A 27,366-nucleotide genomic window follows, 5' to 3' on the forward strand; every position below is an offset into this window, starting at 1 on the left:
TACCACATTTTTTTGCATCGTGAAGGATAGCCGCAGAACGCATCAATGCGTACTGCCTGGTGGACGGGCGCGGAAACTGCGCAACAACTTCTGTCTTAGCACGTGCGCAGCGTTGATGGAAACTGAGCAACAGCTTCCGCGGTGTGGGCGGAGGCGCTGAAAACTGCATGAGAGCTTCTGTGTGGCTGGCGTGAGGCGGCGGTTGCTCGTACCCCGCGGTGGCAATAGGCCGGAGCGGCGCTTGGCTGCGAGGGCCGTTCGAGGCTGCTTGCAGCTTTAATTATTATTATTATTTTTCTTCCCACCTCTTTGGGGGGCTTTTTGGGGGCCTTATCATATTGGAAAACTCACCAAACTTGGCGGAGGCCTTAAGCCTGTTTAAAAATTTTGATTTTAAGGTCATCACAAAAATCCCACAAGAAATGGCTCAATAGCGCCACCTAGAAATTTTCAAAGGACCCTTTGCTATTCACTTACTTTATCCTAGAGACATGAAATTTGGTACACTTGTAGAGCTCACCAGGACGCTCAAAATTTACAATTAATGTCATAGTGCAAGTATCACAGGAAGTCGGCCATTTTGGATTGAAGGTCCAATTTTGAGGCCATTTTTGCCGTTTACAGCCTTCGTATTTGATCGAACTCCTCCTAGGGATTTCGATTGATGGGCTTCAAACTCGGTCAGTCTGTTCATAAGGCATGTCCCATCTAAAGTTATCAAAACTGTGAGTTTTTGAGTATGCTGAAGGGGGGTTAGCAGGGGTCAAAGTTCACCTACTCGCCATAAAAAAAATAAACTGCTATATCTCCTACACAGAAACTCACAGAGGAACCAGAGTTACTGTGATTAATCATCATTGGCTGCCCTACAATACCCTATGGTCGAATGATGACATCACTTAGACCACGCCCCCTGAGAACAGGAAGTGTCATGTTTTACTGAGAATGGTCGCTATCTGACCCCTTTGACCTCATCAACATGAAACTGTGCCCAGACACAGAGAACATGTTGGTGTGTTGAGGATTCCAACCCCGACCAGCTTTGATGGAGCAGGTGGGCGTGGCGGCGTGGCGAAGTGACCTGTAACGCCATCGCCATACGTTTGACTCTCAATTCCACATTTTCAGGCCCAGCTGCTCCAAACTCACAAGGATGGTCCCTGATCTACTCCCCTACAGGAATCCATCACAATGTTTGGTGGGCGTGGCCTAATTTCTCTATAGCGCCCCCTAGAAAACTTTAAATGATCAGCCCCAAGCCATGCTTTAACCTACAATTACGAAACGTTGTACACATGTGTACCTTGTCAGGACTTACAAAAAGTCTCTTGGAGCCATGGTCGAAACCCCACAGGAAGACGGCCATTTTAGATTGAAGTTCAGATTTTGACCCCATTTTTGCCGTTTACAGCCTTCCTATTTGATCAAACTCCTCCTAGGGATTTCGATTGATCGGCTTCAAACTCGGTCAGTCCGTTAATAAGGCATGTCCCATCTGAAGTTATCAAAACGGTGAGTTTTTGAGAATGCTGAAAGGGGGTTAGCAGGGGTCAAAGTTCACCTACACGCCATAAAAACATAAACTGCTATATCTCCTACACAGAAACTCACAGAGGCACCAAAGTTTCTGTGATTGATCATCATCGGTGTCCTACAATACCCTATGGTCGAAGGATGACATCACTTAGGCCACGCCCCCTGAGAAAAGGAAGTGTCATGTTTTACTGTCAATGGTCGCTATCTGACCCCTTTGACCTCATCAACATGAAACTGTGCCCAGACACAGAAGACATGTTGGTGTATTGAGGATTCTAATCCCTACCAGCTACGATGGAGCAGGTGGACGTGGCGGCGTGGCGAAGTCACCTGTAACGCCATTGCCATACGTTTGGCTCTCAATTCCACATTTTTGGGCGCAGCTGCTCCAAACTCACAAGGATGGATCTTCATCCACTCCCCAACAGGAATCCATCACAATATTTGTAGGGTGTGGCCTAATTTCTCTATAGCGCCCCCTAGAAAATTCTAAATGATGATCAGCCCCAAGCCATGCTTTAACCTACAATTACGAAACTTTGTACACATGTGTACCATGTCAGGACTTACAAAAAAGTCTCTTGGAGCCATGGTCTAAACCCCAGAGGAAGTCGGCCATTTTTGATTGAAGTTCAGATTTTCATCCCATTTTTGCAGTTTATAAACCATTTCGGTAATTTGCCACTTGGGGTCAGTATTGCTCCACAAATGAAACAGCAGATAAACAGGATGAAGAACAATATCAGTATTTCGCCAGTAGGTGTCAGTGTTCCTCCACCAATGAGAAACAGATCCACGGGCGGATGGGCGTGAAAATTTGTAAGAGCGTTGCCATGAAATTTCTAAAAGGATAGAAATGTCTCAGATAATTTTTGTTGAATTAAATCATGCAGTAAATGTAGCGTTTTCTTACTTCTTACAAACCATTTCAGTAATTCGCCACTCTGAGTAAGTTACTCTAACAATGAAATAGAGTGCTTTAGAAACACAGCTGAAGATGATGAAAAATGACGAACAGTAGTACTTCGCCATGTGCATATGATCGGCTGTAAATGACACGTGGATCATCCGACTGACGCCAAATTGGATACGTATGACCTTTGTTGACCTCTAAAGAGAACAACAGCATTGAAATATATTTTGACTCCACTGCGCGTCCTACATTAATCCGCCAGCTATATTTCCTCGCTAAACCAATGAATCTGCACCACATTTTTTGCATCGTCAAGGAGCGCCTCCGAACGCATCAGTGCGTACCGCCTGGTGGACGGGCGCGGAAACTGTGCAACAACTTCTGTGTTAGCACGTGGCCAGCGTTGATGGAAACTGAGCAACAGCTTCCGCGGTGCGGGCGGAGGAGCTGAAAACTGCGTGAGAGCTTCTGTGGTGGCTGACGTGAGGCGACGGTTGCTAGTACCCCGCGGTGGCAATAGGCCGGAGCGGCGCTTGGCTGCGAGGGCCGTTCGAGGCTGCTTGCAGCTTTAATTTTAGTTATGTTTTCAACTGAGTTACTCTTGTTTTCAACATGATTGAAAACAAACATGCATTTTCAGTTTTTAGCCAATGGGACCATTGCCTTTCCATGAATTCATGTCCTTCACCACATACGCTAGACAAAGTGCTTTTTGGAGAAATTGTTTAAGAAAATTATGCATTTTAATTCTGTGTAATGGCAGATATTCTTGTTCTACTAGCTCTTTGCATTCTGTTTGCTTCTCTGGGAGCTGTTATGTTGTCCTCTCCCTTTCACATGTATTATTCATGGATGCTAAGGTGTTAATATAATCTATAGCGAACTTCTGATAAATGAACAAATACCTTTACATGACATTACAAAGGTTTATTCCAAAGTTTCGCAGTAAACAGCAATCAGATGAAGGGTTCAAACTTGAAATTACATCAAGCCACAAGTAAACCAATTGTTGGTTTTAACCCTGCAGAGCAAAACTTTTAACGTACATCAAAATTACATTGACAAATACTTGCTTTTAGTTTTAATCTGATAGAAAAAAATGTGTTAATCAGTGAGGCTTTTACCAGGTTGAGGATGTTGTTCAATCGTTCCAGTTCACAGTCAATGATGATATGAAAGTCCTCCTTGTAGTCAAGATCGGCCAGGAGTTTGATGAAGGTCTTTTCTGTCATGGTGTCCAAGTTAGCGGAAGTAACCTGCCAACTGCGCTCTGCTGCTGTATCAAGGATCCTCTGCAGCACTGTCAGACCTGAAAAAGACTAAATTAATCAATTCACCTGCAAATAGTAAAAGGGTTCAAAGAACTTTACATGCAGAATAGATTTCTTGACTGAAACTTGGTGCCTTATAATGTATGCTATAAAAAACAAACATTTAAAATGATTCCCCTCTTTATATCATCAGTCTCTCAAATTACTTGTGGTGTGTCCCACAAATCAGCCTCTGGTCTTCTGATCCTCTGGTATCTGCAAATTCCTCATTGGTCTGTTTGTTTCAGAATGACATAATTTCTTTGCAAATGATATTCAACTGTCTCTCGAAGAAGCATCAGGAGGTTCTCTAGAAAACCAACAAATCCAAGAATCTTGCTTTCCAACTGTGTGTAACATCCATCCTCCATCCATCCATCCATCCATCATCCATCCATCCATCCATCCATCCATCCATCCATCCATCCATCCATCCATCCATCATCCATCCATCCATCCATCCATCCATCCATCATCCATCCATCCATCCATCCATCCATCCATCCATCCACCATCCTATATCCAGCTGTCAACAGGCGAGAGGTGGGGGTCACCCTGGACTGGTTGCCAGTCCATCGCAGTGTGTGTAACCTTAATGTAATTTAAACTTTCTAATTTAGTTTGAACCTGCAATTTTTAGCTCAGTCTCATAAGCTCCAGTCTTAGTGTTAATTATCTCATCTGCCAGAGCCATTATTGAAATGGTAAATCAAAGTTATTGCTCAGTCATGTTCATTTTATTATGTTCATTGAGAAAAGTCCTTCAAACCAAGGTCACCTGTGATAACTTCGGTTTATTTTTTCATTTACATTCCATGTGCATCCTTGTTTAGTTTAGTATTGTTTTTGATCTGTTATTGTTAGCTTGCTTGGGTTCTGTTTTTGTTATTTATGGAAACATTGTTTTCATTATCTATAAAAAGTGCTTTTTACATAAAGGCTGGTTTATGTTGGTTGATTTTCTTTTTGAATATTCTCAGGTTGGGAATCTTAATACACAGCGTAAAACAACCCAAGTAGTACTTCAGAGTAAAAACATTCATCATGAAATGTATTAAATTAATTATGAGCATTTGACTTCAAAGATTTACTGACTTTTGGATTCACAGATTTCAGTTTTTCATATTGTTATATAATCACATTCTTTTGCTTTGATGTGGATCTGAAGAATTTAAGTAAAAACTGTTCTGATAACATTCCTCCATCCATCTATTTTCTTCTGCTTATCCCAGAAAGACTCACAGGGCTTGAAGTTCCAGGAAGAAAAATATGACATTTTCTTTTTAGTGACATTCTCCAACTCATTTGGCAGATCCCAAGGTATTGCACAACAAAGTCCCTCCACTGGGTTTTGGGTTTAGCTCCTGGTCTCCCAGTGGAACATGCCTGGATTATCATCAAGAAAGAAATCCAGAACAAACATATTTTTGAATTACATGCCAGCAGGGTGGAAGGTGAGGGCATGTTTAATTTCTTCATCAGAATCTTTCTTTAGTTTAATCAACTTGCAAAAAATGAATATTAAAGACTTGATGAAAAATCTTTAATAAATGAAAAGTTTACAAATCGCCAGTCCTTTTTATGGTGTTGGTTTTTATAACTTGTTAGTTCTGAGTTGTACAGGTGTTATATTTTGATGGTCTTCATTTGTAACCATGTTGGCAGCTCTCACCCTTATATGTTTATTCACATATCATAGAGTTTTTAAATGTGAAGCTGAGTAGGGAATGTCTCATTAAACCGAATGCTGAGCAATTCCTCCTCCATTTTTAAAAAGGGAGACCAACTTGTGATATTTGCCGTGTGCCTCAGGCTGCAGCTGACCCTGAATGAAATTCTCGAAGGCAGCGTCTTCACACTAAAGGGCAGCAGACGTGCTTTGTTTTCATTCGGGAAGTCAGCTCTTACTGAGAAATATAAATAAATGAGAATTGTCAAATAAGTTCTGTCAGTCCAAGTTTTTCAACTTTTCTGCTTCCTCATCTGATCAATGAAGGAAAAAAAAACAAACATTCACTTGAACACATTTAGAGTATCAGCAGCAATGGAGGCTTCTCTCAAATTAATTTAAGGCCGTGTAGGGTATATTAAAATCTTTAGTTTTTCTGTTTTAATATAACAAATAAGATGAAAATCAAGAAAATCTTGTGCAAAAAATAAGAGATGCAAGTAAGCAGGTGGACAAGCTCATCAACAACGTGACACAAGGAGTAAAGTTGGACATTAAATCGATGTATAAGTAACTGCATAAATTTATACCAAAAACACAAAGTAAAAAAGAAAATAAATTTAAACAATAGTGTGAAAGCTAGACACACCAGCCTTCACTCTTGTTAAGGGATTATTTGGAAACAGATATCCACAGCTCCATCCAGTATCAGCTCATTAGTTGTTTTACACTTGAATAACAACAGAACATTTTAATATTGACCACAGTAAGTAGAAAACTGATAATTTTTTTATCAAACTGATCAGACTGTGGAGAAAAATATTAGTGACGTCAGACAAGGATGATATTGCCAAGAGAGACATCTGGGTCTCTCATTAGGCTACAACAGGTCACAGGATCCAGATATGTCTAGCAGTTGGAGACGCTGGCTGCAACAATAAAAACATTCCTCAGACATTTATGTCTGCTGCTCCTGTTCTCACTAAAACCAGGAAGATAGAGACATAACAAGCAGTTTTAAAGTCCCTCCACTGGCTCCCTGTAGCTCAAAGAATAGACTTTAAAATACTGTTGTTAGTTTATAAATCACTGAACGGTTTAGCACCACAATACATCAAAGATCTGCTGTTGTTGTATCAACCTTCCAGACTCTCAGGTTCTGGTTCTGGTTCTGCTCTGCATCCCCAGAACCAGAACCAAGAGAGGAGAAGCAGCTTTCAGCATCTATGCACCAAAAATTTGGAACAAACTTCCAGAAAACTGAAAACAGCAGAAACCCTGACTTCCTTTAAATCTCAACTAAAAACACACCTGTTTAGAATTGTATTTGAAATGTAATATGTAACAATGTATTGTTGATTCTATGATGCATGACTTTGTGTTTATGATGTAAAGCACTTTGAAATGTCTTGCTGCTGAAATGCGCTATACAAATAACATTTGATTGATTGATTGATTGATTATGGAAACACAATCTGTTTCTGCTCATACTATCAAACCCAGTCAATCACAACTTCTCTCTTTTCTTCTGTATACAAACACGGCTACAAACAGAATGTTACAGAATAGATGGCAGATCAAAATCTGACATAAATCTGATATTAAAATGACAAACCATTGCAGTAAAGAATCAGATACTGGATCCCAGGGTGTACAACATAGATTGTTAGATACATTCTGCTCAAGTACACAAGTAAATAAGGTTTAATAGATAGTGTCGGTATGACTGTAACAATCAACACAACAATTTGTAACATTGTTAACATCTTCCTTATGAGCTAATTTATCATTTACTTAAAAAAAATATTTAATATGAGTCACAATTTTCTTTGAGGTTTTCCCTAATTTCTCATGGCTGCTAAGCTCAATATGAAACAGTGGAAGATGAAGATAATTCAGCTGTCCATTATTATGAGTCGTTGCTCCCAATCAAATGAGTGCTTGTTTTTTTTTGGCATTGGTCACTTTAGGTTTGTCATTAACTAAACCTTGTTATGTTCTAAGTTCATAAAAAAAATCTAACACCAATTGTTCTATTGGTGTTAGATTTTGTCAGAACATCAAAAATGGGGTTAAAATGGGAACATCAATCCAAAATGGCCGACTTCCGGTGATACTTGAACTATGACATTAATTGTGAATTCTGAGCATCTTGGGGAGCTCTACAAGTGTACCAAATTTCATGTCTCTACGATGAAGTAAGGGAATAGCAAAGGGTCCTTTGAAAATTTCTAGGTGGCGCTATTGAGCCATTTCTTTTGCGATTTGTGCAAAATTTGTAAACACGCTTAAGGCCTTCGCCAAATTTGATGAGTTTTTGAATATGATAAAGCCCTCAAAAAGCTCCCTCTATTGGATGAAAGAATAATAAACAGTATTAAAACAAAAGGCCTTCGCAGCACTTTGCTGCAAAGGCCTAATAGCAGCAAAAACTATTTAAAAAATGATTTAGAATCCTTTTTTTTCATATTTCAGTTTTCTCTATGTCTTTCAACAACTTCATTCAAAACTTGACTCAAATTGCTTCAACTTCCCCCTTTCCTCTGGACAGATTACTGTATAAATCTAATAATCATATTGGCTCACACTCAAAATTAAAGTTATTACCTCTTTCTTCACTTTGTGATACTGATGATATTCTTTGGAACGTACACAAGATTGGTTTGGTAAAATTGTTGCACAATAGATTGAAAAACTAGACCAGGTAATTGTTTAAGTAAAATTAAAGATAGTTTTTGATGAAATTTGCTGAAAAATTGAATTCCTCTTAAAATCAAAGATTTTTAACCAGTAATGAAACTTTCTGCAGTTATCTTTCAGCACCACATAGCTTTGCATTAAGATACACTTTTGGAAAAATCAAGCTATGCTAAATGACAACATAATGCTTTGAACTAAAAGCTTCATCATCAAGTGTTCTGACACCAAGAATTTACAAACTGAGTGGAATGATTAGAGTTTCAAAGGCGGGGAACGAGGGGGACCGTCCCTTCTCCCCCACAAGGCAGCTACTCATTACTGTCCAGAAAGTGACTACTGAGGCTTCTTCCTGCCTGCCAACTGTTAATGATAATGCACAACATTCAATTAGAGACAGCAAAGCAAGAACACTACAGTGACAGTGCATCAGCCACCCGGACCAAGACGACAGAGCATAAAAATAAACACAGCACTCAGAATAAAGAAACTTTAAAAAGGAGCTCGGTCCCTGGCAGCCGCAGCCATCATCGCAAAAGTCCAGGGCAGAGCATCTGACCAACCTACAATGGAACCTTTCGATACAGGTGCAAAAAACCGCAAAAGATGCCAAGTCTGTTCCTCCAAAGATGACAGGAAAACAAGAACATCTTGTGTGAGATGTAGGAAGTACATTCACAGAAAGCACACTGTCACATTCTGTCCATCAGGTGGGGAACATTGAAAATGTTGGACATTGACAGAGAAAATGAGGCAAGGCCAATGAAAAACAGTGTTCATGAAGAGTGAAAATTTGAAATAAGCAGTTCAATGATATAGTGCTCAAGTTGTGTATCTGCTCTTCTCATCTCTCATAAGTGTGTATGTAATCTAAAATAAAGTTCTGACTGGTTTGACTTCATTTTTGACTGTTTTGAGATGAATTACACAACACGGGTCAAAATTACTCGCAACATCATAAATAAAAGTATTTCTCAACATAATACCAGGGTTAATGTATTGTGGTGCTAAACCGTTCAGTGATTTATAAACTAACAACAGTATTTTAAAGTCTATTGTTTGAGCTACAGGGAGCCAGTGGAGGGACTTTAAAACTGCTGTTATGTCTCTATCTTCCTGGTTTTAGTGAGAACAGGAGCAGCAGCTTCTGGATCAGCTGCAGCTGGAGGATTGATTTGTTGGACAGGCCTGTGAAGACGCTGTTACAATAATCAATGTGACTAAAGATAAACACATGAATGAGTTTCTCTAGATCTGGCTGAGACATTAGTCCTCTAATCCTGGAGACGTTCTTCAGGTGATAGAAGGCCGACTTTGTAATCGTCTTTATGTGGCTCGTAAGGTTCAAGTCTGAGTCCATCACTACTCCCAGGTTTCGGGTTTAGTTGTAATAACTGAAGCAGTGCATTGACTCTAGATCTATAGCTCTAGATCGTTCCTCTTTAGGTCTAGACTCTTCATCTACATCTAGATCCCAAATTGCTTCATTTTTGCTCTATTGTTTCAATAAATATAAAGTATAAGGGGAAAAGAAAAGTGAGGAAGATGTAAGAAAAAAGGATAGCAAAAAACAGGATGAAGACAAAAAAATCGATGTCGGGAAAGACAGAACAAATAGAAAGAGCAAAGACAACACCAAACATATAACAATTTACTTTCTAAGTTTTTCAAATTAAACTTGAACATTAATGCCTCTCACACTTCCTCACGAGACAACATGCTCTTGGATTAATCTACACTATAGCATACACTTCTTGTTCTGCCTATTCCCTTGCTATTCAATGCTGACTTCACATATAAAGATTTGCTGACATCGCCATGCCAGATGTTTGAAACTAAAAGTAAAGTGAAGCTCGACATACTTTCTGGTTGGACCAACTCAGAGCACTGAAAGTCTATTCCTAGATCATCTGTAAATGTGAAAGAGACTAAAGTGTGAACTCCTCAGTATCACAAAACACAAGAACTATTCTGATGGGTAACACTTCAAAGAAAGAACTGGACTTTATATTCAATAAAATCCCCTTAGTTTTGTAATTTAAAGACCCTCTACAGTAACGAGCATTTTTCAGAACACAACCATACACAGCAAGGAAACCATGTGACAGCAGAACAATGAAGAGTCTCATCATATTTTGGTCAATTTAGGGACCATAAATTGTACTTTTGACCACATCATAAGTTATAGCTAGTTGGTAACAACAAACATCAAAAGACTATGAAAGAGGCAGAAACAGTTCATTAAAATACTTTTTAAAAAATCCAATCCTGACTGACTTCCACCTTTTATTTACATTTCAGTCAATCCATTCCAGCTCCTGCAGACATCCAGGTTGGTAACGAAACAAAATGTTTTATAAATGTCTTTGTGAAGTGTCTGATTAAACATGAAGGTAAAATTACATTTCTTAAACCTGCACACAAACAGAAGAAAAAGTGCAGTACTTTGACCGTGTTTGCTGGTGCGTAATGTGTGTGTAACAGTGTGTGTGTAACATGTTGTGTGTATGAAGGTTTGTTAGACTAGTGATGCAGCAGCAGTTACATCAACCACACAGAAGGGGAAGAAAAAACGAATTATGTTCAATTACCCGCGGTTTGTTCATTCGGGTCGACGCTTCCTGCTCTCCACTTTATTCCTCAGCTGCTGTCTCTTCCCATTTTTTTTTTCTCAAAATATTATTTTTCTGGTTGTTGGTTTTCTAGGAGTCTGTGCTGTCTTGTTAAACCTGCACAGGGGACTAAATGCCTTGCTCAAAGGCATTGTAACCCAACCAGTTAGATAAAAATGAAGGAAATGACTTCTAGATAGAAAGGAACATGCAAAAGCTCTTTCAGCTCTCTGGACAATTAAAAAAAGGTGAAACGAGGTCGATACACCAAAAGGAGAGAAAGAACAGAAAGAGGACATAATGTCTCTGGTAAGATTCAACATGTTTTGGCTGTGAAAAATGACACATTTTAGGCTCTAAGGAGAATTATGCAAAAAAGATTCCCAGTGCACATTAATATACACATAATATATAGTATTAAAAGACAAGAAACTTATGATAATCCAATTTATCAAGTCCTAGAATGTGACGGCATTAATTACATTTTTGAAATGCTGAAATCCCACAGACATCTTCATAAGCAATGTCAAATGTCAATCAAGCAAAACCAGGAATTAAATATACAGTATTTTCAAAACATAAAAATCCAAAGAGGAAAACAAGAGGACAGATGGCAAAAACATCAAAAAAGAACATTTCAATCAGCAATTAATAATGTCAGATTTTGTAACAACTAAAGCAGAAAAACTGTCAAATTATTCCCCTCCTGTCCAATCAAGAAATGCTTTGTGAAATGCACTGAATGCATACCACAATACGCCCCTCACTTTCTGATCTTAAATCCTTTTTTACTTCGAAATTTGAAAAAACTAATAATACAAAAGTCTTTACTATGCTTAAATTAAACAAATATCAAAGACTTTGGTGGCCCTGGCTGACCTTGAACTGGGACATTTTTGATTGATTTAAAGCCAGCCAGAAAAAACAAGTTAAGTGTGGGTCTGACACAGATGTGTGTTAACATCTTGTTTCAAATCTGTCAAAATTATGATGAAAACTGTGTCGACATCAAGGCTTCTGAACATGGATCTTTAGTACGTTTAATTCTGACGATTTCCCACTGCTGTAAAATAAATGTCTCCTTAAGATGGGCCAACCGCAAGAAAGGCAACAAAAAGGAAGAAGAAAGAGAAAAAAAAGATGCATCAATTGAGCAGAGCTGGGAAGGAAACAGGCTTTTATAGTGTAAGGATGTAACCATGGTAACAGGATTATGGGATGAGTCAGAGTTGATATTTTTTACATCTGATTGTGAGCTGATTAAAGGTCAGAATAGGAGTATGAGTTCATTTATATATTAATGTGATAAAGCATGAGACTGCAGATGTGAATTTTCTCTGCCTGCACCAACACACAGACACACAAAAACACATTTATTTGTCCTGGATTCAAAAGGACAAAAGGAAAAGAAAATGAAACCAGACGAGTCACACATATATGGTTTCATTTTAGCATCTGATGTATATTCATTTTAGATGTTACAGTTTCCTTTATAGTTGATTTAGTATTTTCTTCAAAACTATAAGAAAAATGGTGAATCAGAACCACTTACACCCCCCCATTGGCTCTTGACTTCAAATAATCATGGTTCAAATTGTAATAACACTTTTGGTTTCACCTCTACATCATACATTGGTCCATTAAGGCCATCATTGATCAAAGATTTAATGTTTAAAAGTTGTGACAATAAAGCGGCTAGTTTTATACGAAAACTAAAATAGGTACTAGGCAGTTTTCCAGTATGTAATCACTGGGTTTCAGATGATGTAGCACCAAAGTTACACAATACAGACGGAGGGCAGGAAGAAAATGCAGCCCGTTTACTTCTGTTGACCCAGCTTCAAAATGACTAAAGTCGGTGTCATGTACGGTTGTTCCAGCAGTTTTATTAGACTCGTTGTATTATAGGGGGTCTGCTGCACCAGATTAGCTAAATCCATCACCTCAAAGCCGGGTAAATCCTCAAGATTATATGACAAGTCTTTTTACCAAGACAATATGGATCATATCCAAAATATATATATATATATATATATATATATATATATATATATATATATATATATATATATATATATATATACACTCCTGATCAAAATCTTAAGACCAGTCAAAAAATTGCAAGAATTTGCATTTAGAACTATTGGATCTTAAGAAGGTTCTAAGTAGAGCTTCACAATGTTAAAAGAAGAAATCAGCGTAAAAGACAAAAACTTTTGAGCGGGGAATTAATTGAAAACTGCATTTATTCTCAAACATGACTTTTTCCACCTGATCAAAAGTTTAAGACCATATCTCAAAAAAACCCGAAAACCCCCCAAAACAGAAATCAAAGTATCAAAAAAAGGACTCAGTAATGAGTAGCTCCACCATTCTTGTTGATGACTTCAAACAATCGTTTAGGTATGCTTGATGCCAGTGTTTCCAGGAGGCTAATGGGAACGTTGCTCCAAGTGTTGAAGATGGCTTCACGAAGGGCATCCACTGTCTGGAACTGATGTCCATTTTTGTAAACTTCCCTTGCCATCCATCCCCAAATGTTCTCAATTGGGTTTAGATCCGGGGAACATGCAGGATGGTCCAAAAGAGTGATGCTATTCTCTTGGAAGAACTCCTTTGTCAGGCGGGCGTTGTGAACTGCAGCATTGTCTTGTTGAAAAACCCAATCATTACCACAGAGACGAGGGCCCTCAGTCATGAGGGATGCCTGCTGCAACATCTCCACATAGCCAGCTGCTGTTTGACGCCCCTGCACAACCTGAAGCTCCATTGTTCCATTGAAGGAAAACGCACCCCAAATCATGATGGCGCCCCCACCACTGTGCCGTGTAGAAAACATCTCAGGTGGGATCTCCCTGTCATGCCAGTAACGTTGGAAGCCATCAGGATCATCAAGCCAAAACTTTTTCTCATCAGAGAAGACAACTTTCTTCCACCTTTCAATGTCCCATGTTTGGTGCACCCTTGCAAAGTCCAAACGGGCAATTCTGTGGAGTTGAAGAAGACGTGGCCTTTGAAGACGTTTTTTGTTTCTGAAGCCCTTCCCTTGCAGATGCCGTCTGATGGTTATCGGGCTGCAGTCGGCACCAGTAATGGCTTTAATTTGGGTAGAGGATCGTCCCGTGTCTTGACGGACAGCCAATCGGATCCTGCGGCTCAGAGCTGGTGAAATTTTTTTGGGTCTACCACTTGACTTTTTGTTCCATAACCCTCAGGATCATTTAAGAAATGCAAAATGACTGTCTTACTGCGTCCGACCTCAGCAGCAATGGCACGTTGTGAGAGGCCTTGCTTATGCAGCTCAACAATCCTGCCACGTTCAAAGTCAGTGAACTTTTTTGCTTTTGCCATCAGGAGGTCTTGACAGTGTAAAGACTTCACAGAAAATGACATGGAATCCAGATTTTTGCACAGCTTTTGGCTTTTAAAGACTATGGTCTTAAACTTTTGATCAGCTGAAAAAATCATGTTTGAGTGTAAATGCAGTTTTCAGAAAATTCCCCGCTCAATTGTTCTTGTCTCTTGCACTGATTGTTTTCTTTTAACATTGTGAAGCTCTACTTAGAACCTTCTTAAGATTCATTAGTGCAAAATGCTAATTCTTGCAATTTTTTGACTGGTCTTAAGATTTTGATCAGGAGTGTATATATATATATATATATATATTTTTTTTTTTTTTTTTCGAGCTACCTCATTTGTGCAGGGATGTACTCCCTGTGGTCCATTTTGCTCTGCTTTCTGACCTCCATCCAAGTTACTTACGCCTGTCACCCGGGTCACATGTCTGACACTCAGCAATAGGCTGAGATGATGTTCCTCTGTGTCACATAAACATTTAATGACAACTCAGCAGCAATGATGGTACTTTGGAAATAAACTAATATTTATTTTTGTTGTGTAATTTCTTCTGTTAAAACTGAAAATAAGAATAGCACAAATGTGGCAGTTATTAAACCATAAAAATATAATTTTAAATAATGTCCTCAACTTAAAATAATTTCAGTTTTTAGTCTGATTTTTATTTCATTAAGCAATCATTAATCGGCAGTATAATGTAACTTTGTGTACTGATGCTGTAGCTGGTTAGATAACAGAGTATTTTGAAAGTCTGTTTGGGTCTGTCATTGTAAAATTAAACTGTAGTATCCAATAATGATGCTGGCCTCTTTAGAAAATGAGCTTCACTTTGAATTTCAGAAAATGTCTTCATATGTGGATTTTAACTTCCTCTGGGGAATATTTCAGAGAAATAGTTTATAATCATGAAATGATCTTGCTGAATAAACTGCTTGTTATTTGCATCAGGACTCTTCTCAAGATATGTCTTGACAGATAGAATTTACTCTGAAGTGGAATCACAAGTTTACTTGAAACTAAAAGTAAAGTGAAGCTCGACATACTTTCTGGTTGGACCAACTCAGAGCACTGAAAGTCTATTCCTAGATCATCTGCAAATGTGAAAGAGACTATAGTGTGAACTCCTCAGTATCACAAAACACAAGAACTATTCTGATGGGTAACACTTCAAAGAAAGAACTGGACTTTATATTCAATAAAATCCCCTTAGTTTTGTAATTTAAAGACCCTCTACAGTAACGAGCATTTTTCAGAACACAACCATACACAGCAATGAAACCATGTGACAGCAGAACAATGAACAGTCTCATCATATTTTGGTCAATTTAGGGACCATAAATTGTACTTTTGACCACATCATAAGTTATAGCTAGTTGGTAACAACAAACATCAAAAGACTATGAAAGAGGCAGAAACAGTTCATTAAAATACTTTTTAAAAAATCCAATCCTGACTGACTTCCACCTTTTATTTACATTTCAGTCAATCCATTCCAGCTCCTGCAGACATCCAGGTTGAGGCTCGACTGGGGGTCATTTTATTAATACAGCAATGTATTAAATTTTAAAAAAGGAAGATTTCTAAGAAAACACATGAACCCTGAAATTGTAAAATGTTTAGTAAGAGCTGAAATTTTGTAATTTGACTAAAATTCCAAGTTTTAACTATTGTGTGGTAATTGTTTGACATGTAAGAACATTTCAACCTTACCTTTGTGATGCTGATCACTTTGCTCCTTTGTTGTTGTATTTGAAAGAGACTTAAATCATTTTTCCAAAATTTTACAATTTTCCTGTAGAAACTGTAAAATTGCTTCACATTGACACTGCATCAATTTGGAGATGTTTGTCACCCACTTTAACAAATAGTCATTTAAAATAATTGTGTAAATGTATTATCCATTCATTTTTACTGTAGAGAATTGTGATTTCAAAACATATATATTCAAGATAGAGCTTAAATACCATTGCTATATTCAACGGTGGTAAAAACAATTATTAAAATTAAAAATAAGGTGTAGTAAAAACCAAAAAACAAATAGATGTATTTTAGTATTTCATCCCTTAATGCAGAATTCACCACATGTTAAATCCCTGTTAAATATTTGTAACAAATGTTTAAAAGATAACGATAAAATAAGTGCATGAACTATATGATAATTCACTTTGTTTTATTTTTTCTTTCACAAATTGGTGCAAGGACCTATGAGCATATCAACCAGTGTTCATAGTAATAGACAATCAATTTGATACAATGAAACTTTCAGAAATGTGACATTTCACAGCTACACTCTTTAAATATGCTGATATTTAATGGATGTGGTGGTCTGATGTCAATACAGTTACAGTATTGACTGTGAAGTCAGATAATCAAGGACTTTTCCTTTTATCTTAGTTTCCTTATTTGTCACAGTTGGCTAGAGATGGATATTGCATAAATTTGAGGGTCAAAAGAAAAAGTGCATTATGACAGAATTGTATATGATTAAATCTTCCGTACTATCTATGCACAGAGTTAGCCTCTCTGCAAATCCAGAAAAAATGTTTTGTCATTTGGACATAAAGCAGCTTGAAGAATGTCTGCACAGTAATGTCTGACATGAAGTGCATAAAGCATGAATGTGCAATTAGCATATGAAAGCAATTTGTCCTGCATGCTGTGTCTTGTGCTCTCACCTGAATCAGAGCTGTACATGTAGACAAACCTTTTCCATTTGAAGTGCTCCAAAAGGGCCATGAGGGGCTCCTGCAGCTGGGGCCGCAACTGCAGTACGAACTGGTTGTTGGTCTGAACTGGGAAGGACGGTGTGATGAAGCACACGTGAAGAGAGCCACAGAAGGACATCAGCATGTTGACCGTCTTCCGGTCATACAAGCCCATGATGGTGTACACGCCCTTAGAGAACTGGGAACAGACTGGGAGAGATGTGGGAGTGGGAGAAGACAGGTCAATAAAGGAAATGTTAGCAAACTTCTTGATAATATATTCAGAGTTTAACATATTGATATCATAGTCTTCTCTTTGAATTGACTTGCATAATGTTGCAGGCCACAACAGGGAGCAGGTTGCAGCTATTCTTAAGGCAGGCATCGTAATGTTTGAATAATTTGATAAATGGCTTGAGAAAAATGAAAACAGCAAGTGAAAATAATTGGATATAATATAGTAAAACTCTGAAAGTAAAATTAAATATGTAGCTGCAAACTAGACATTTAGTTAGCAAACTAAATATTTATGCATAATGGTTATGCACAGTTACTAGCCATGTTCCCATTCAACTGTTGTGTAGATTGAGTGATTTTGAAAAACGTCACTAAAAACAAAATGTAAATTAAGCACGTTTCCAGTGAATCAACCAGGCTATGCAAAACATAATCCATCAGATGCTGACATTATGCATAGCTGTAAGGAACAACACATGACTTTATTGCAAAATTTGTGGCTTCCATTCTCCAGGACTAATAAATGTTGAGATTAAGATCCTTGGTGATAACCTCCCAAAGGTCCAGTGACATTTAGAGACTGCTGCAGTAAAACAGCTCCTGGATTCATCTTTTTTTGTGTTTCTTTCAAGAAGAACGCTAAAAAAACCCAATCTGTCTCCATTTCTCTGTCAGTGTGATTCTCTCCACCCTCTGGGCTGCTGTTCACCTTCTGTCCTCTTCCATCACACTGTTCTCTTTCCAACAACATTTTGTCTTAGTGTGTAACTTGTTTTTGAGTCGAGGCTGTCACCCAAACATTCAGGTCAGTGAAACTGAGCTCAGATTTCAGCCATGCCATTAAACATGACTTCTTTTTTTCTGGCTCTGGCTGCAATTTCTAAACATACAAAATCCTGCAGGCTCCACATTTGGAACATTTTTACCCAATTTCCCTTTTTATTGCAAATGCAACACCGAACAGTAAATCTCCATTTGATGGTACACTTGGAGATGATAAAGAGGCCTTATCTTCATGGTGAACTGATGTAAATTTCCACTGCTCTGGAGCTGATGAAGCACACTCCCTCTTCTCACACAAAAGGCTTCCTGATAGTAAATCCTCACCCACACAATGGAAATAATCAAATTACTTCATGCAGAGCTCCTTCACAGTCTGGGATTAAGACAAAATAATACTTGCTGTTGCAGCAGCACAAGTCATTGTGTAAGCCAAAGTCTTATATTTTGCTTCTCCAGAATTCAGACTGAATTAAAGTGTGCAGGGTATATATTGTAACCCAGAAAATTCACTCTTAAGGAGAGAAGCCTGAGTGCTGCTGATAGCAACAAGATGTCCAGGCTGAGGCAGCTGTCAATAAAAACAACTTGCATTAAATCTTAATGTTATAAGGACAACCAGTCGCCCTAAACACATCTTAATCTCATGATGCTCATACAGATAAAGAGAATGCATATAAAAAAGTAATTTAACAAGGTCATTCATTCATTCATTCAGTTATTCACATATGCTGTTTGAAAAGTTAACATTTCAGCCCAAACCCAATGAGACAGAAAATGTCCTCTAGTTTAAAAGTGTTGTTGCCTTTTATAAGCAGACACAGTATAGATGGAAACAAGGAGAGAGAGCGAAGTCTGACCTTACAGCCTGCAGCTTAACAGACTTTATTTTAAACGAATACAACACAAAGTGCAACAATCCATTCAGAACTGAAGGCATTTTGTACAGGACAAGGTTTAGTCATCCAATAATGAGTCACAGTCTGTGTTCATACAGAACCAAGAAAAGTGATGAAGATTTTCTGGGCTGATTTTGTGATACTAAATCAGAAGTTGAATTTACAAAGCAAAAGTTCATTAGTGTGAGAAAAAAAACACAGTTGTAAAGTGAGAATTTATCTATGAGGTCATGAGCAGTAAATGTCTCCTCTGCAACAGGAAACTCTGTTGAAACAGATTATATTCAGTCCTACGTTTGTCAAGACTAAAATAGTTTTGGGCCATTTGAAAACAACTAACGGCACCAAATATGTTACAAATGTTCATACACATGATTTTTGCTACAGCTTGAAATCTTTTTTACTTGCATTAGACAGCTATTGACTTAAAAGTCTAATTATTTGTACAGATTTTCAATATTGAGGCTACGCTCACAAACATTGTGCTGATGCATTTATAAGATGTTTAGACCAGGTTTTCCAACCGTGGTCCTCGAGGCTCAGTGCCCTATAGATGTTTCTCTGTTTCAGCACGACTGATTTAGAGGCAGAAGATTAAGTGTCTAAAGATGGAAAACTAAATATAAAAAAATGCAATGTGGTGTGCCTTGAGGACCAGGGCTCAGAAACTGGTTTAGACCAAGAAAACCTTTCTGGTTTAAAAATGTTAGAAGCTTAGACTTTATAAATCATACAAAAATGCTCAAGAGCAAAAATTATAACCAAAAAGCCATTTCATGTGGCTCACTATGAATGAATTTAATCCATTTTCTAGTTGGGGTGTTGTGGGACAGACATACAGACTTTGTTTTTGTATTTCAGAGCTAAAACAATATAAAAAATAAAATCATCTAGTGGTAAATGGAAACAGCACATAACTTGATCCAAAAATTGTTCTAAGTTCTCATAACAGGTTAATATTTACTTCTTGTTTTAATTAATCCAGTTAGATTTTTTTGTTTTTTCAGAAAAGTAAAAATGTTAAGTTGTGACAGGGTTGAATGACCTCATGGACTTTCAGAAGGACAAGTCCTTCAAAATCAATCCCATCTAAGGTCAGTAGACCCAAACTGTCCCCAGACATATTGGTTTGTTTCACTTTAAAGATATAGTACATAACTTTCTAAAAATATATTTTGTCACTTATTTGTTGAAACTGTTACTACATTGTGAGAGTAAGAAATAAGACTGAATCTCAGAGAAAATGAGCTCCTCTGCACTCTCCATTACATTCAGTGTTGACTAGAAACAGCCAATCAGATCCAGGAGGAAGATCTTAGCACTGTCAGTAAGGCTTGTGTGCACACTGCTCAATTCCCACAATTGACCTTTTGCTCCCTGCTATGCTCCAGATCACTGCAGTTTTAACCGAGCTAGACACCAAATAACTGGGTTCAGTAGTTTGATGGTTTTTACGTTGACGTTTCAGTACCAGCATTCACCAAGATTGGTGCTTCAAGGTAATGTCAATCTTGGAAGCTCAACCTTATGCAGCAAGACTGCACTCCACATTTACTGGGAAATTTACTACTCTAGTCACAATGCTCACACCACTGACCTCTTCATCCATAAGGACCAAAGTGACAGGTGTCCTTTTTCTGTCCTCTGAGCTCTATTGCCCAAGCTAACACCCTCTCAACAACTTTGGCCCTTGTGAGTGGTGTCACACTGAGAATAACCGTTTGCTCCAAGGCCCTGCTATCACGCTAACAATAGATGCTCGCCCTTTGGCAGAAGCTATAATGCTAACGAGGTATCTGTCTGTCAGCATTAACTCTGCTGGCCTGCTGGGACGACAGGCTGGTCCGTCATCAGAGGGAATCGGGCAGCAGAGGGGTTGACAGATGCTGTCGGCCTCAGGAAGTGTTTGTAGTTATTTGTGTTTGGGGTCAGAAACGTCCCCATGATGGAGTCCAGATGTGAAACATGGAGGGAACTGATGAAGTGATTCCTCGCTTATGTCAAAACGACACAAACAGCTGCCTGTGTGAAATCAATAAGTTCTACTTGGGTTTGGTTTCCCCATTCAAGTTTCTGGCAATCACATCTTTCTTTTGAGTATTGTAGTGAAAAAGTAGGTGCAGTTTTATCATCAAAAAACCATGAATGAGAAAAACAAAAAATAACAGAAGGCGAAGCAAAAAGTGGTTTCAAAAAGTTGTGGTTTAAAATGCTTTATGCCATTCCTGCAGTTCAAAATCGGTTTTATGAGACACCAAAGAGAGACCTGGAATAAATTTTCTCTGGCAGGTTGGAGCATAGAGTGGCAGTAATGCCCCTCTCTCACTTATTGTGGCTCAGTTCTGGTCAGCTGGCTGCAGATTAAGCTTGGATGGAAAATTCTAGCCTTTTCTTGTTTCTTACCAAATTGCTGAACAAAACTAATTGAATTAATTTTCTAAAAAAGAAAAGAGACTGAGACCTTCTTGAATTCTACCCATAAACAATAAACATGTATTTCTTCCAATATTTCAGATCCATTTGTCCCGACTGCGTATGGATTAGGACTGGACAATAAATTAGTAAGAATATATATCATGATTGGCACGTGATCAAAATCAGTAGATAGTATGTCTGAAATATTCAATATATACAATTTTCTCTGAACTCCATTCCAGAACTGCACAGCATTCTTGGGGATGTGAGCAAAGGAAAGACTTTTGCAGCTCAACCTCTCATAGCCAGCAAAGCAAGGTGGGCGCCAACAACTGACTCATTCTCTTTAATTACCGAGCAACTGACTCAGACTTTGGTTGCCCAACAACTTGTTTAGTAACTGGCGCAGCAGCAGTATTAGGATTTGCTACCAGGCCTCATAAAGGCTTAAAAATAAAACAATGGCATGGAGTGAAAGCTGTAGCTGAAACAGGAAACACCACCAGTTTAGCAGCGTTTCAGATATTCAAACCAAAAAAGTAATCAAACTTTAATATGGATTGATCTGAAACCCCTTATCTTAATCCCTTATGTCCTCTAATATCAGCAAACTCTCAACAAGAGCACTTATCATTACACCCTGACAACCAAGCTGAACTGGCTTCACACCGAATGAAGCTCCTTCAATCAGACATCCTGCTTTCCACCACCTGAGGCTTTTAGAAAAAGCTTTATTTGAAGACAGCCCAAAGACGAAGACAAGGATGAGCGCTGTGAGGCGCACAGCTGCGACCATGTCTACTTGCTGAATTGTTCATTGTTCTGACAGATCCATCCATTCATTGATTTAACTAGTATGCAAAAAGTGAGTGAAATATTTCTTTACATTTCCATTAACTCTAGGTTTTCATCATCTTTATCATCCTCTAGAGCTTCCATTCATGCTGACCTACAGCTTGAGGGTTTTACGTTCATCTGTCAAACATACTGGATGGCCCCAGGAAAACCAAACCAACGACCAGGTCAATGTTTCAGCATGTCGTTCCACATTTCCATCACTCAGCTGACTCGTGTTTCACTGTCGCTTCCCTGGAATGACGACCAGTCCAGTCAGAGACAGAATGAGCTCCAAGTCCAACACTTTTACTGACATTTGTATTCACTGTTTGACTTATGTGAAGTGATGCTCAGTGGGAGAGACTGAGCTCAAAGTCTGGGAAAATGAGAACAATTCCACACTGGAAAAGGAAAATGGACAGCATCACAGAAAAATTGACATTTCTATGAGCTAAAGAACTCATAATTAGATTAAATTTAGAGAACATTTCAAGCAATTAAGTTAGACTTGGTATCTGTCAATAAATAAAGGAATCTTCCAAAGTTTTTCAATATTCAATGCTTAGTATTTTTATTTTCTCAATACAATAAAAACAAAACAATGAATACTGAATGTGTAGATTGACTTAAAGTAGTTCCTGTACAGTAAGTCCTAAATTTAATTGCCCAAATTTACTCTTGTGAAATATAACTGGGGTTCACTCAAGAAGTCTTCATTTTAGTTATATTTATTTATATATGATGCTCCAGTCATACAGGTGAAAAACCCTAACAAGAAACAGAAACATCTAAATTACATTGTGAACTCAACAAGACACTGTGAAAATCCAAATATAAATTTCCACTGATTTAAATAATTTAATCCTAAAGTATAAGAAATATTAAGTATTTTATAGTAAAATTGAACAAATAAATTAGCATTTTCTATCAACATTTGTTCTGCTTTAACTAATAACCACCAAGTGCATATAAATATATATATGCATTTCTTTTTTCCCTTTTTTTTTTATTAAAACAATCAAACAGTCAAAGTCCTTGTGAAACACTATGAGGAGCTTACCGGCTGTCCTTCACACTGTTTTTTTCTTTTAGAGACTTTCACAGTTTGCACCTTGCATGCTATCAGCACTGTTTGCTACACATTCTGTGCCACTTTCTCAAACAAGAGTCAGAGGTCAGCCGCACCTAAAGTACACTCTTTGATTGCCAGGAGATTGACTCCACCTGGTTCTCATCTCTAGCAGGCAGAGCAGAAAGAAGCGCCAGAGGGGAGTGGCTTCCTGTCAGAGGGGCGTGGCTTCCTGCCAGAGGGGAGTGGCTTATTGGCAGTTCACCAGAACACCGACTTTGCCTTAATAAAATCTATGAGCCATTGTTAATGGTTAAAGATTAAACCCCTCAGCGAGCCTCTAATCCTATGAATAATAATTACCCAGTTGATATTGAACCTTTTTCATCTACAGAACAAAAAACTATGGCGAACACAAACACAAAATTAGGAGCTAAACTTAATACTCTAACACAATTTACTAAAGTGTGAGCATTGTGAACAAGTAAGGACTCCAAACCACATATTTTGGTAGACAAGGAGAATTCATCAAAATTGGAGAATAGGAAGAAAAACAATAGCTTAAGAACCGCTGAGGACAATGAATTGAGTGAAAACAGGAGACTTAATTAGAAACAGCAGATTTTTTTTTGATCTGCAGAGGGCTTATGCTGCGTTTCAGTTACCTGGGAAGTGGGAACTCAGATTGGTGTTTGACATTAGATTCAATAAATAAACGTTAAGAAGTCAGAATTTTAACATGTCAACATCTGTGAACATTGTTTACAAACATTGTTTTAAACTTTACTTTCCAGAAGCAAATACCACTTTTCATTTGTTCAGGTTAGAGTTGCAGATGCTACACGTACCATTGATTTTTAAAGCACTTTTACTTGTGTTTCTTGTAAAAGAAATGTTTCCACCACAGCTTACTGTTGCTTAAGCGAGGAGCAGTCATATTGAAACGTAAAGTCTGCCTTAATACTTCTACAGGGAGTAGTTGGAGTTGCTCCCAATGAACTGAGGAAGAAGGTCTAAAAATAAAAACTAAACATCAAATGAAAAACTTGGAATTGAACACATCTGAACACATGACTAATGAATTGAGTGCATATTCATTTTATATAGGGGCAGTACTGTGTAAAATTTACTTTTTTGAGCTTTACATCATGTTATGTTATTTAGTCATTAAAAACATACCTCAAATGTTTTCTAAATTCTTTCATGCATGTTTGAGTAATCCTTTAATTTCTCGTGGCAACCATTCAGCTGTTGGATCGAGAACATGGGGGAATTTTTCTGCCGTAATTCCAGAGCACACATTTTCTGTTTAAAGCAGGACTTCTTGTCTTTCTTCTCAAAACTTGCAATGCTTGTACTAAAAACTACTGCTCTCTTTCAAATATTCACTGTGTTTTTTTAATCATATCTGATATAAAAAAGGATTTTATAACACCTGAAGGTACATGGTTACTTGATTGTGTTATAAAATGGCACTAATTGCCTGGAAAACACATAACACTGCCCCTTTAAAAATATTCTAAAAAAACAGACATAAAAGACACACTGGGATCATAAATAACCCAATTGTTCAATATAAGCTACCATAAAATACAGAAAGTTAAAACAGACATGAATGAGAAAGCTCAAAGTTCTAAGAACCATGGCCTCTCAAATTTCCATGTGGTTGTGCTTCAGGACTATGGGTGCTGAGGTCCCTTTCATGGGCTATGTAATCTGTGCTGATCAAAGTACGAGCTAAGTCCACAAGACTGAGCTCCTTTCCAGTGAAGTTTGTGTGAGATCCTGTTAGAGGATAGAGAGGAGGGTGACTTGTTAGACCTCTGGGTCTAAGAGAACATACTGTGGAAGTGCTCACTGATGGGCCAAAAGAGGACAATAACGAGGCATCAGCCGCATGTGCTTACACAGCATGATTTTCCATGTCAGATTCTGACACTGCATGATATTTGCTGAAGGTTGTTTTTTGCCACTGGGGAGACAAATAGACAACTGTTGTATCTGTACAACCAAATAGTGCTTCCTTCCTTATGTTGTTGCTTCAGCAGCCCCTTTGCCAGGAGGTCATGGGCAATGTTCCCTCTAAGCTGCGCCTGCGCAATCGCGCACTGTTCACATATTCTCAGCGCACAAGAAAATCTATGTAGCGCATAAAATAAAGTCCAACGTAAAGTGGACATTGAGCTCAGACATCAGTTTTGACTATGGACCAATAAAAAATTTTTCCGTACTACTTTGCGATCAAACTCAGTGAGTGACAGGAATCCAGCCAATGATACGATACGGTTCACTTTCGCTACGTGGGTTACGTGCCTTGGTCATATGGCCGTGCAGGTGAGAATAGAGCGGTAGAGTTAAGAAACGTGAAAGCCATCACCTGATCATGTCTATGTGGGACATCCACTCACCAAGCCACAGTAAAAAAAAAAGAAATGCACTTCTTCTAAGATCAAATGGAATCAAATCAAATGAAAGGAATGGTCTGCATTTGATATTGAAATGTTGAGTTCAGACTTTTGACTATGGATAAGCAGACATTTGTACACTGGCAAAGAAGTATGAGGCCATTCTCCTCCACCCACAGATTATAGAGGCCATTAACAGTCAATATGCTGAATTCAAGAACATAAAGCAAGAAGCAGACTGACCATCAACCTGGGCTAAGTGTACAACCACTGGAGAAGTGAGAAGGGCAGACGTGAAAAAAACTGTAATTAAATATTTTACAAGAATTTATACTGCATCACAAGCTACAGAAAACATTTCATTGTGCAAAATGTGAATGTTTTAATATGAACAAATATTTATGTCTGAAAGGTGTAATGTCTCATTTCTCACCCTGGCTGAAGCAGGACTCTTACTTATAGCATGCATCTCATAAACAGCAATGTTTTCTTTTCTTTTTTTTATTTTAATTGAGCAAATCACTTAAATTAAAAGCAAACGAATGAAAATTGCTGATGTTATTTGATTTTTTAATAAGCCATGCAACTTTTTATGATTCCAGATTTATGATACTTGTGCGTGGCCACGCCGTGTACACTGATGATGCTCACAGTGGTCCTCAGTGTGCCCAGGAAGCTTGTGTGTACGCCCAGACACATGAACAATTAGAGGGAACATTGGTCATGGGTAAACTTGATTGCTCTGGTAGATTTTAAAACGCTCAAAGATTACATTATGTTAATTTAGAAGAACAGACCCAGAGGCAGACGCTTTTCACACAATACTGAAGCAATGAGGTTTCTAAAATTTCTCTTTTCCCATTTTATCAAACAATGACGTTCCTGCCATGTTGAGAAGTTGAATCCCATCAGAGTGGTTGGGTTATTAAACATTGCATGTTAAACCGTGTCTGCTTATCATGTCACTGGATTGCTACTGGACTCCAACCGAACTTCACGGCACCATTCACCCATCTCAACCTCAAGTCCTAATTAATGGGTTTAGCAGCAATGTTCAATAGTAGATTAACTGGCTGCCTCTGTGTGATAAGCCCTTCATACAAACAAAAAGAAAACAATGATGCACACACACCCACACAATGACTCATACAGAAACACACAACGACCCTGAAATCATTTAGGCAAAGGCAGCCCCGCAGGCCTTGGCGCAATAATCTCCTGCTGAGTATGCTGCTAGGACACACGCAAGGCTCTGCCAGCGGTTGCCAGTTCAACTCTTAACTGTCCTCTATGACTCTGAACCTCATGTCTCACTTACCCTAATAGATGAAACCAGGATAAGCCTCTCAGGTGACAGTTTGACAGGTTAAATGAGCTATTTGAGGATTAAATGGGAGTGCCTCAAGTGCAAGCACTGATTAACTTCTCCTTCTGCTGTACTTATGAATTCAGAAATGAACACACTCAGTGATCGATGTTCAGTGTTGGTGCATTAACAGTGCAAACAATGTCTGAGATGTTCTGACTTCTATCAAAAACCAAAGTCTATCTAGATGAGCCATATTGAACAGGTTGTTACTTACTAGCATGTTTTCCTGACATTTTCTTCAAAATTGCTTCAACATTTTGGAATTTCAAAGAATAAATAAGAAATCCAGGGTGAAATTTTAAAACATGGAAAAACAATGAAGTCATTTATTTTGGATTGTTCAATAAGTGAAGAAAAGGATCCAGATACATACTAGATTCCATGATGAAGACATTTTTTGTATGTATGTAATTTTTATGAATTTTTTACATATTTGATCAAAATTATTATATGTTGTAACTGTATAATATAAGAGAACCTGTCAAAATCTCTCATACCATACTGCCACAACTTAGTGATAAAGGTTAGTGACTCAGTGACAAAAAGATTCATTTGT

The 27,366-nt window shown here is 38.1% G+C and overlaps 1 protein-coding gene across 7 annotated transcripts in view; it reads right to left on the reverse strand.

The window, feature by feature from the left end:
* Positions 1–27,366, reverse strand: part of LOC129354005 (glutamate receptor 1-like) — a 114,747-nt gene that overhangs the window by 56,649 nt on the left and 30,732 nt on the right. For all 7 annotated transcript variants that reach the window (XM_055023481.1, XM_055023477.1, XM_055023476.1 and 4 more), the window contains exons 3-4: positions 16,770–17,009; positions 3,574–3,758 (exon numbers count right to left, since the gene is read on the reverse strand). In XM_055023481.1, the coding sequence (XP_054879456.1) occupies positions 3,574–3,758; positions 16,770–17,009 (425 nt within the window). The remainder of the gene's footprint in view (positions 1–3,573; positions 3,759–16,769; positions 17,010–27,366) is intronic.

The sequence above is a fragment of the Poeciliopsis prolifica genome, unplaced genomic scaffold (genome assembly GCF_027474105.1).
Source record: "Poeciliopsis prolifica strain line A6 unplaced genomic scaffold, Auburn_PproV2 SCAFFOLD101, whole genome shotgun sequence".
Lineage (NCBI taxonomy): Eukaryota > Metazoa > Chordata > Actinopteri > Cyprinodontiformes > Poeciliidae > Poeciliopsis > Poeciliopsis prolifica.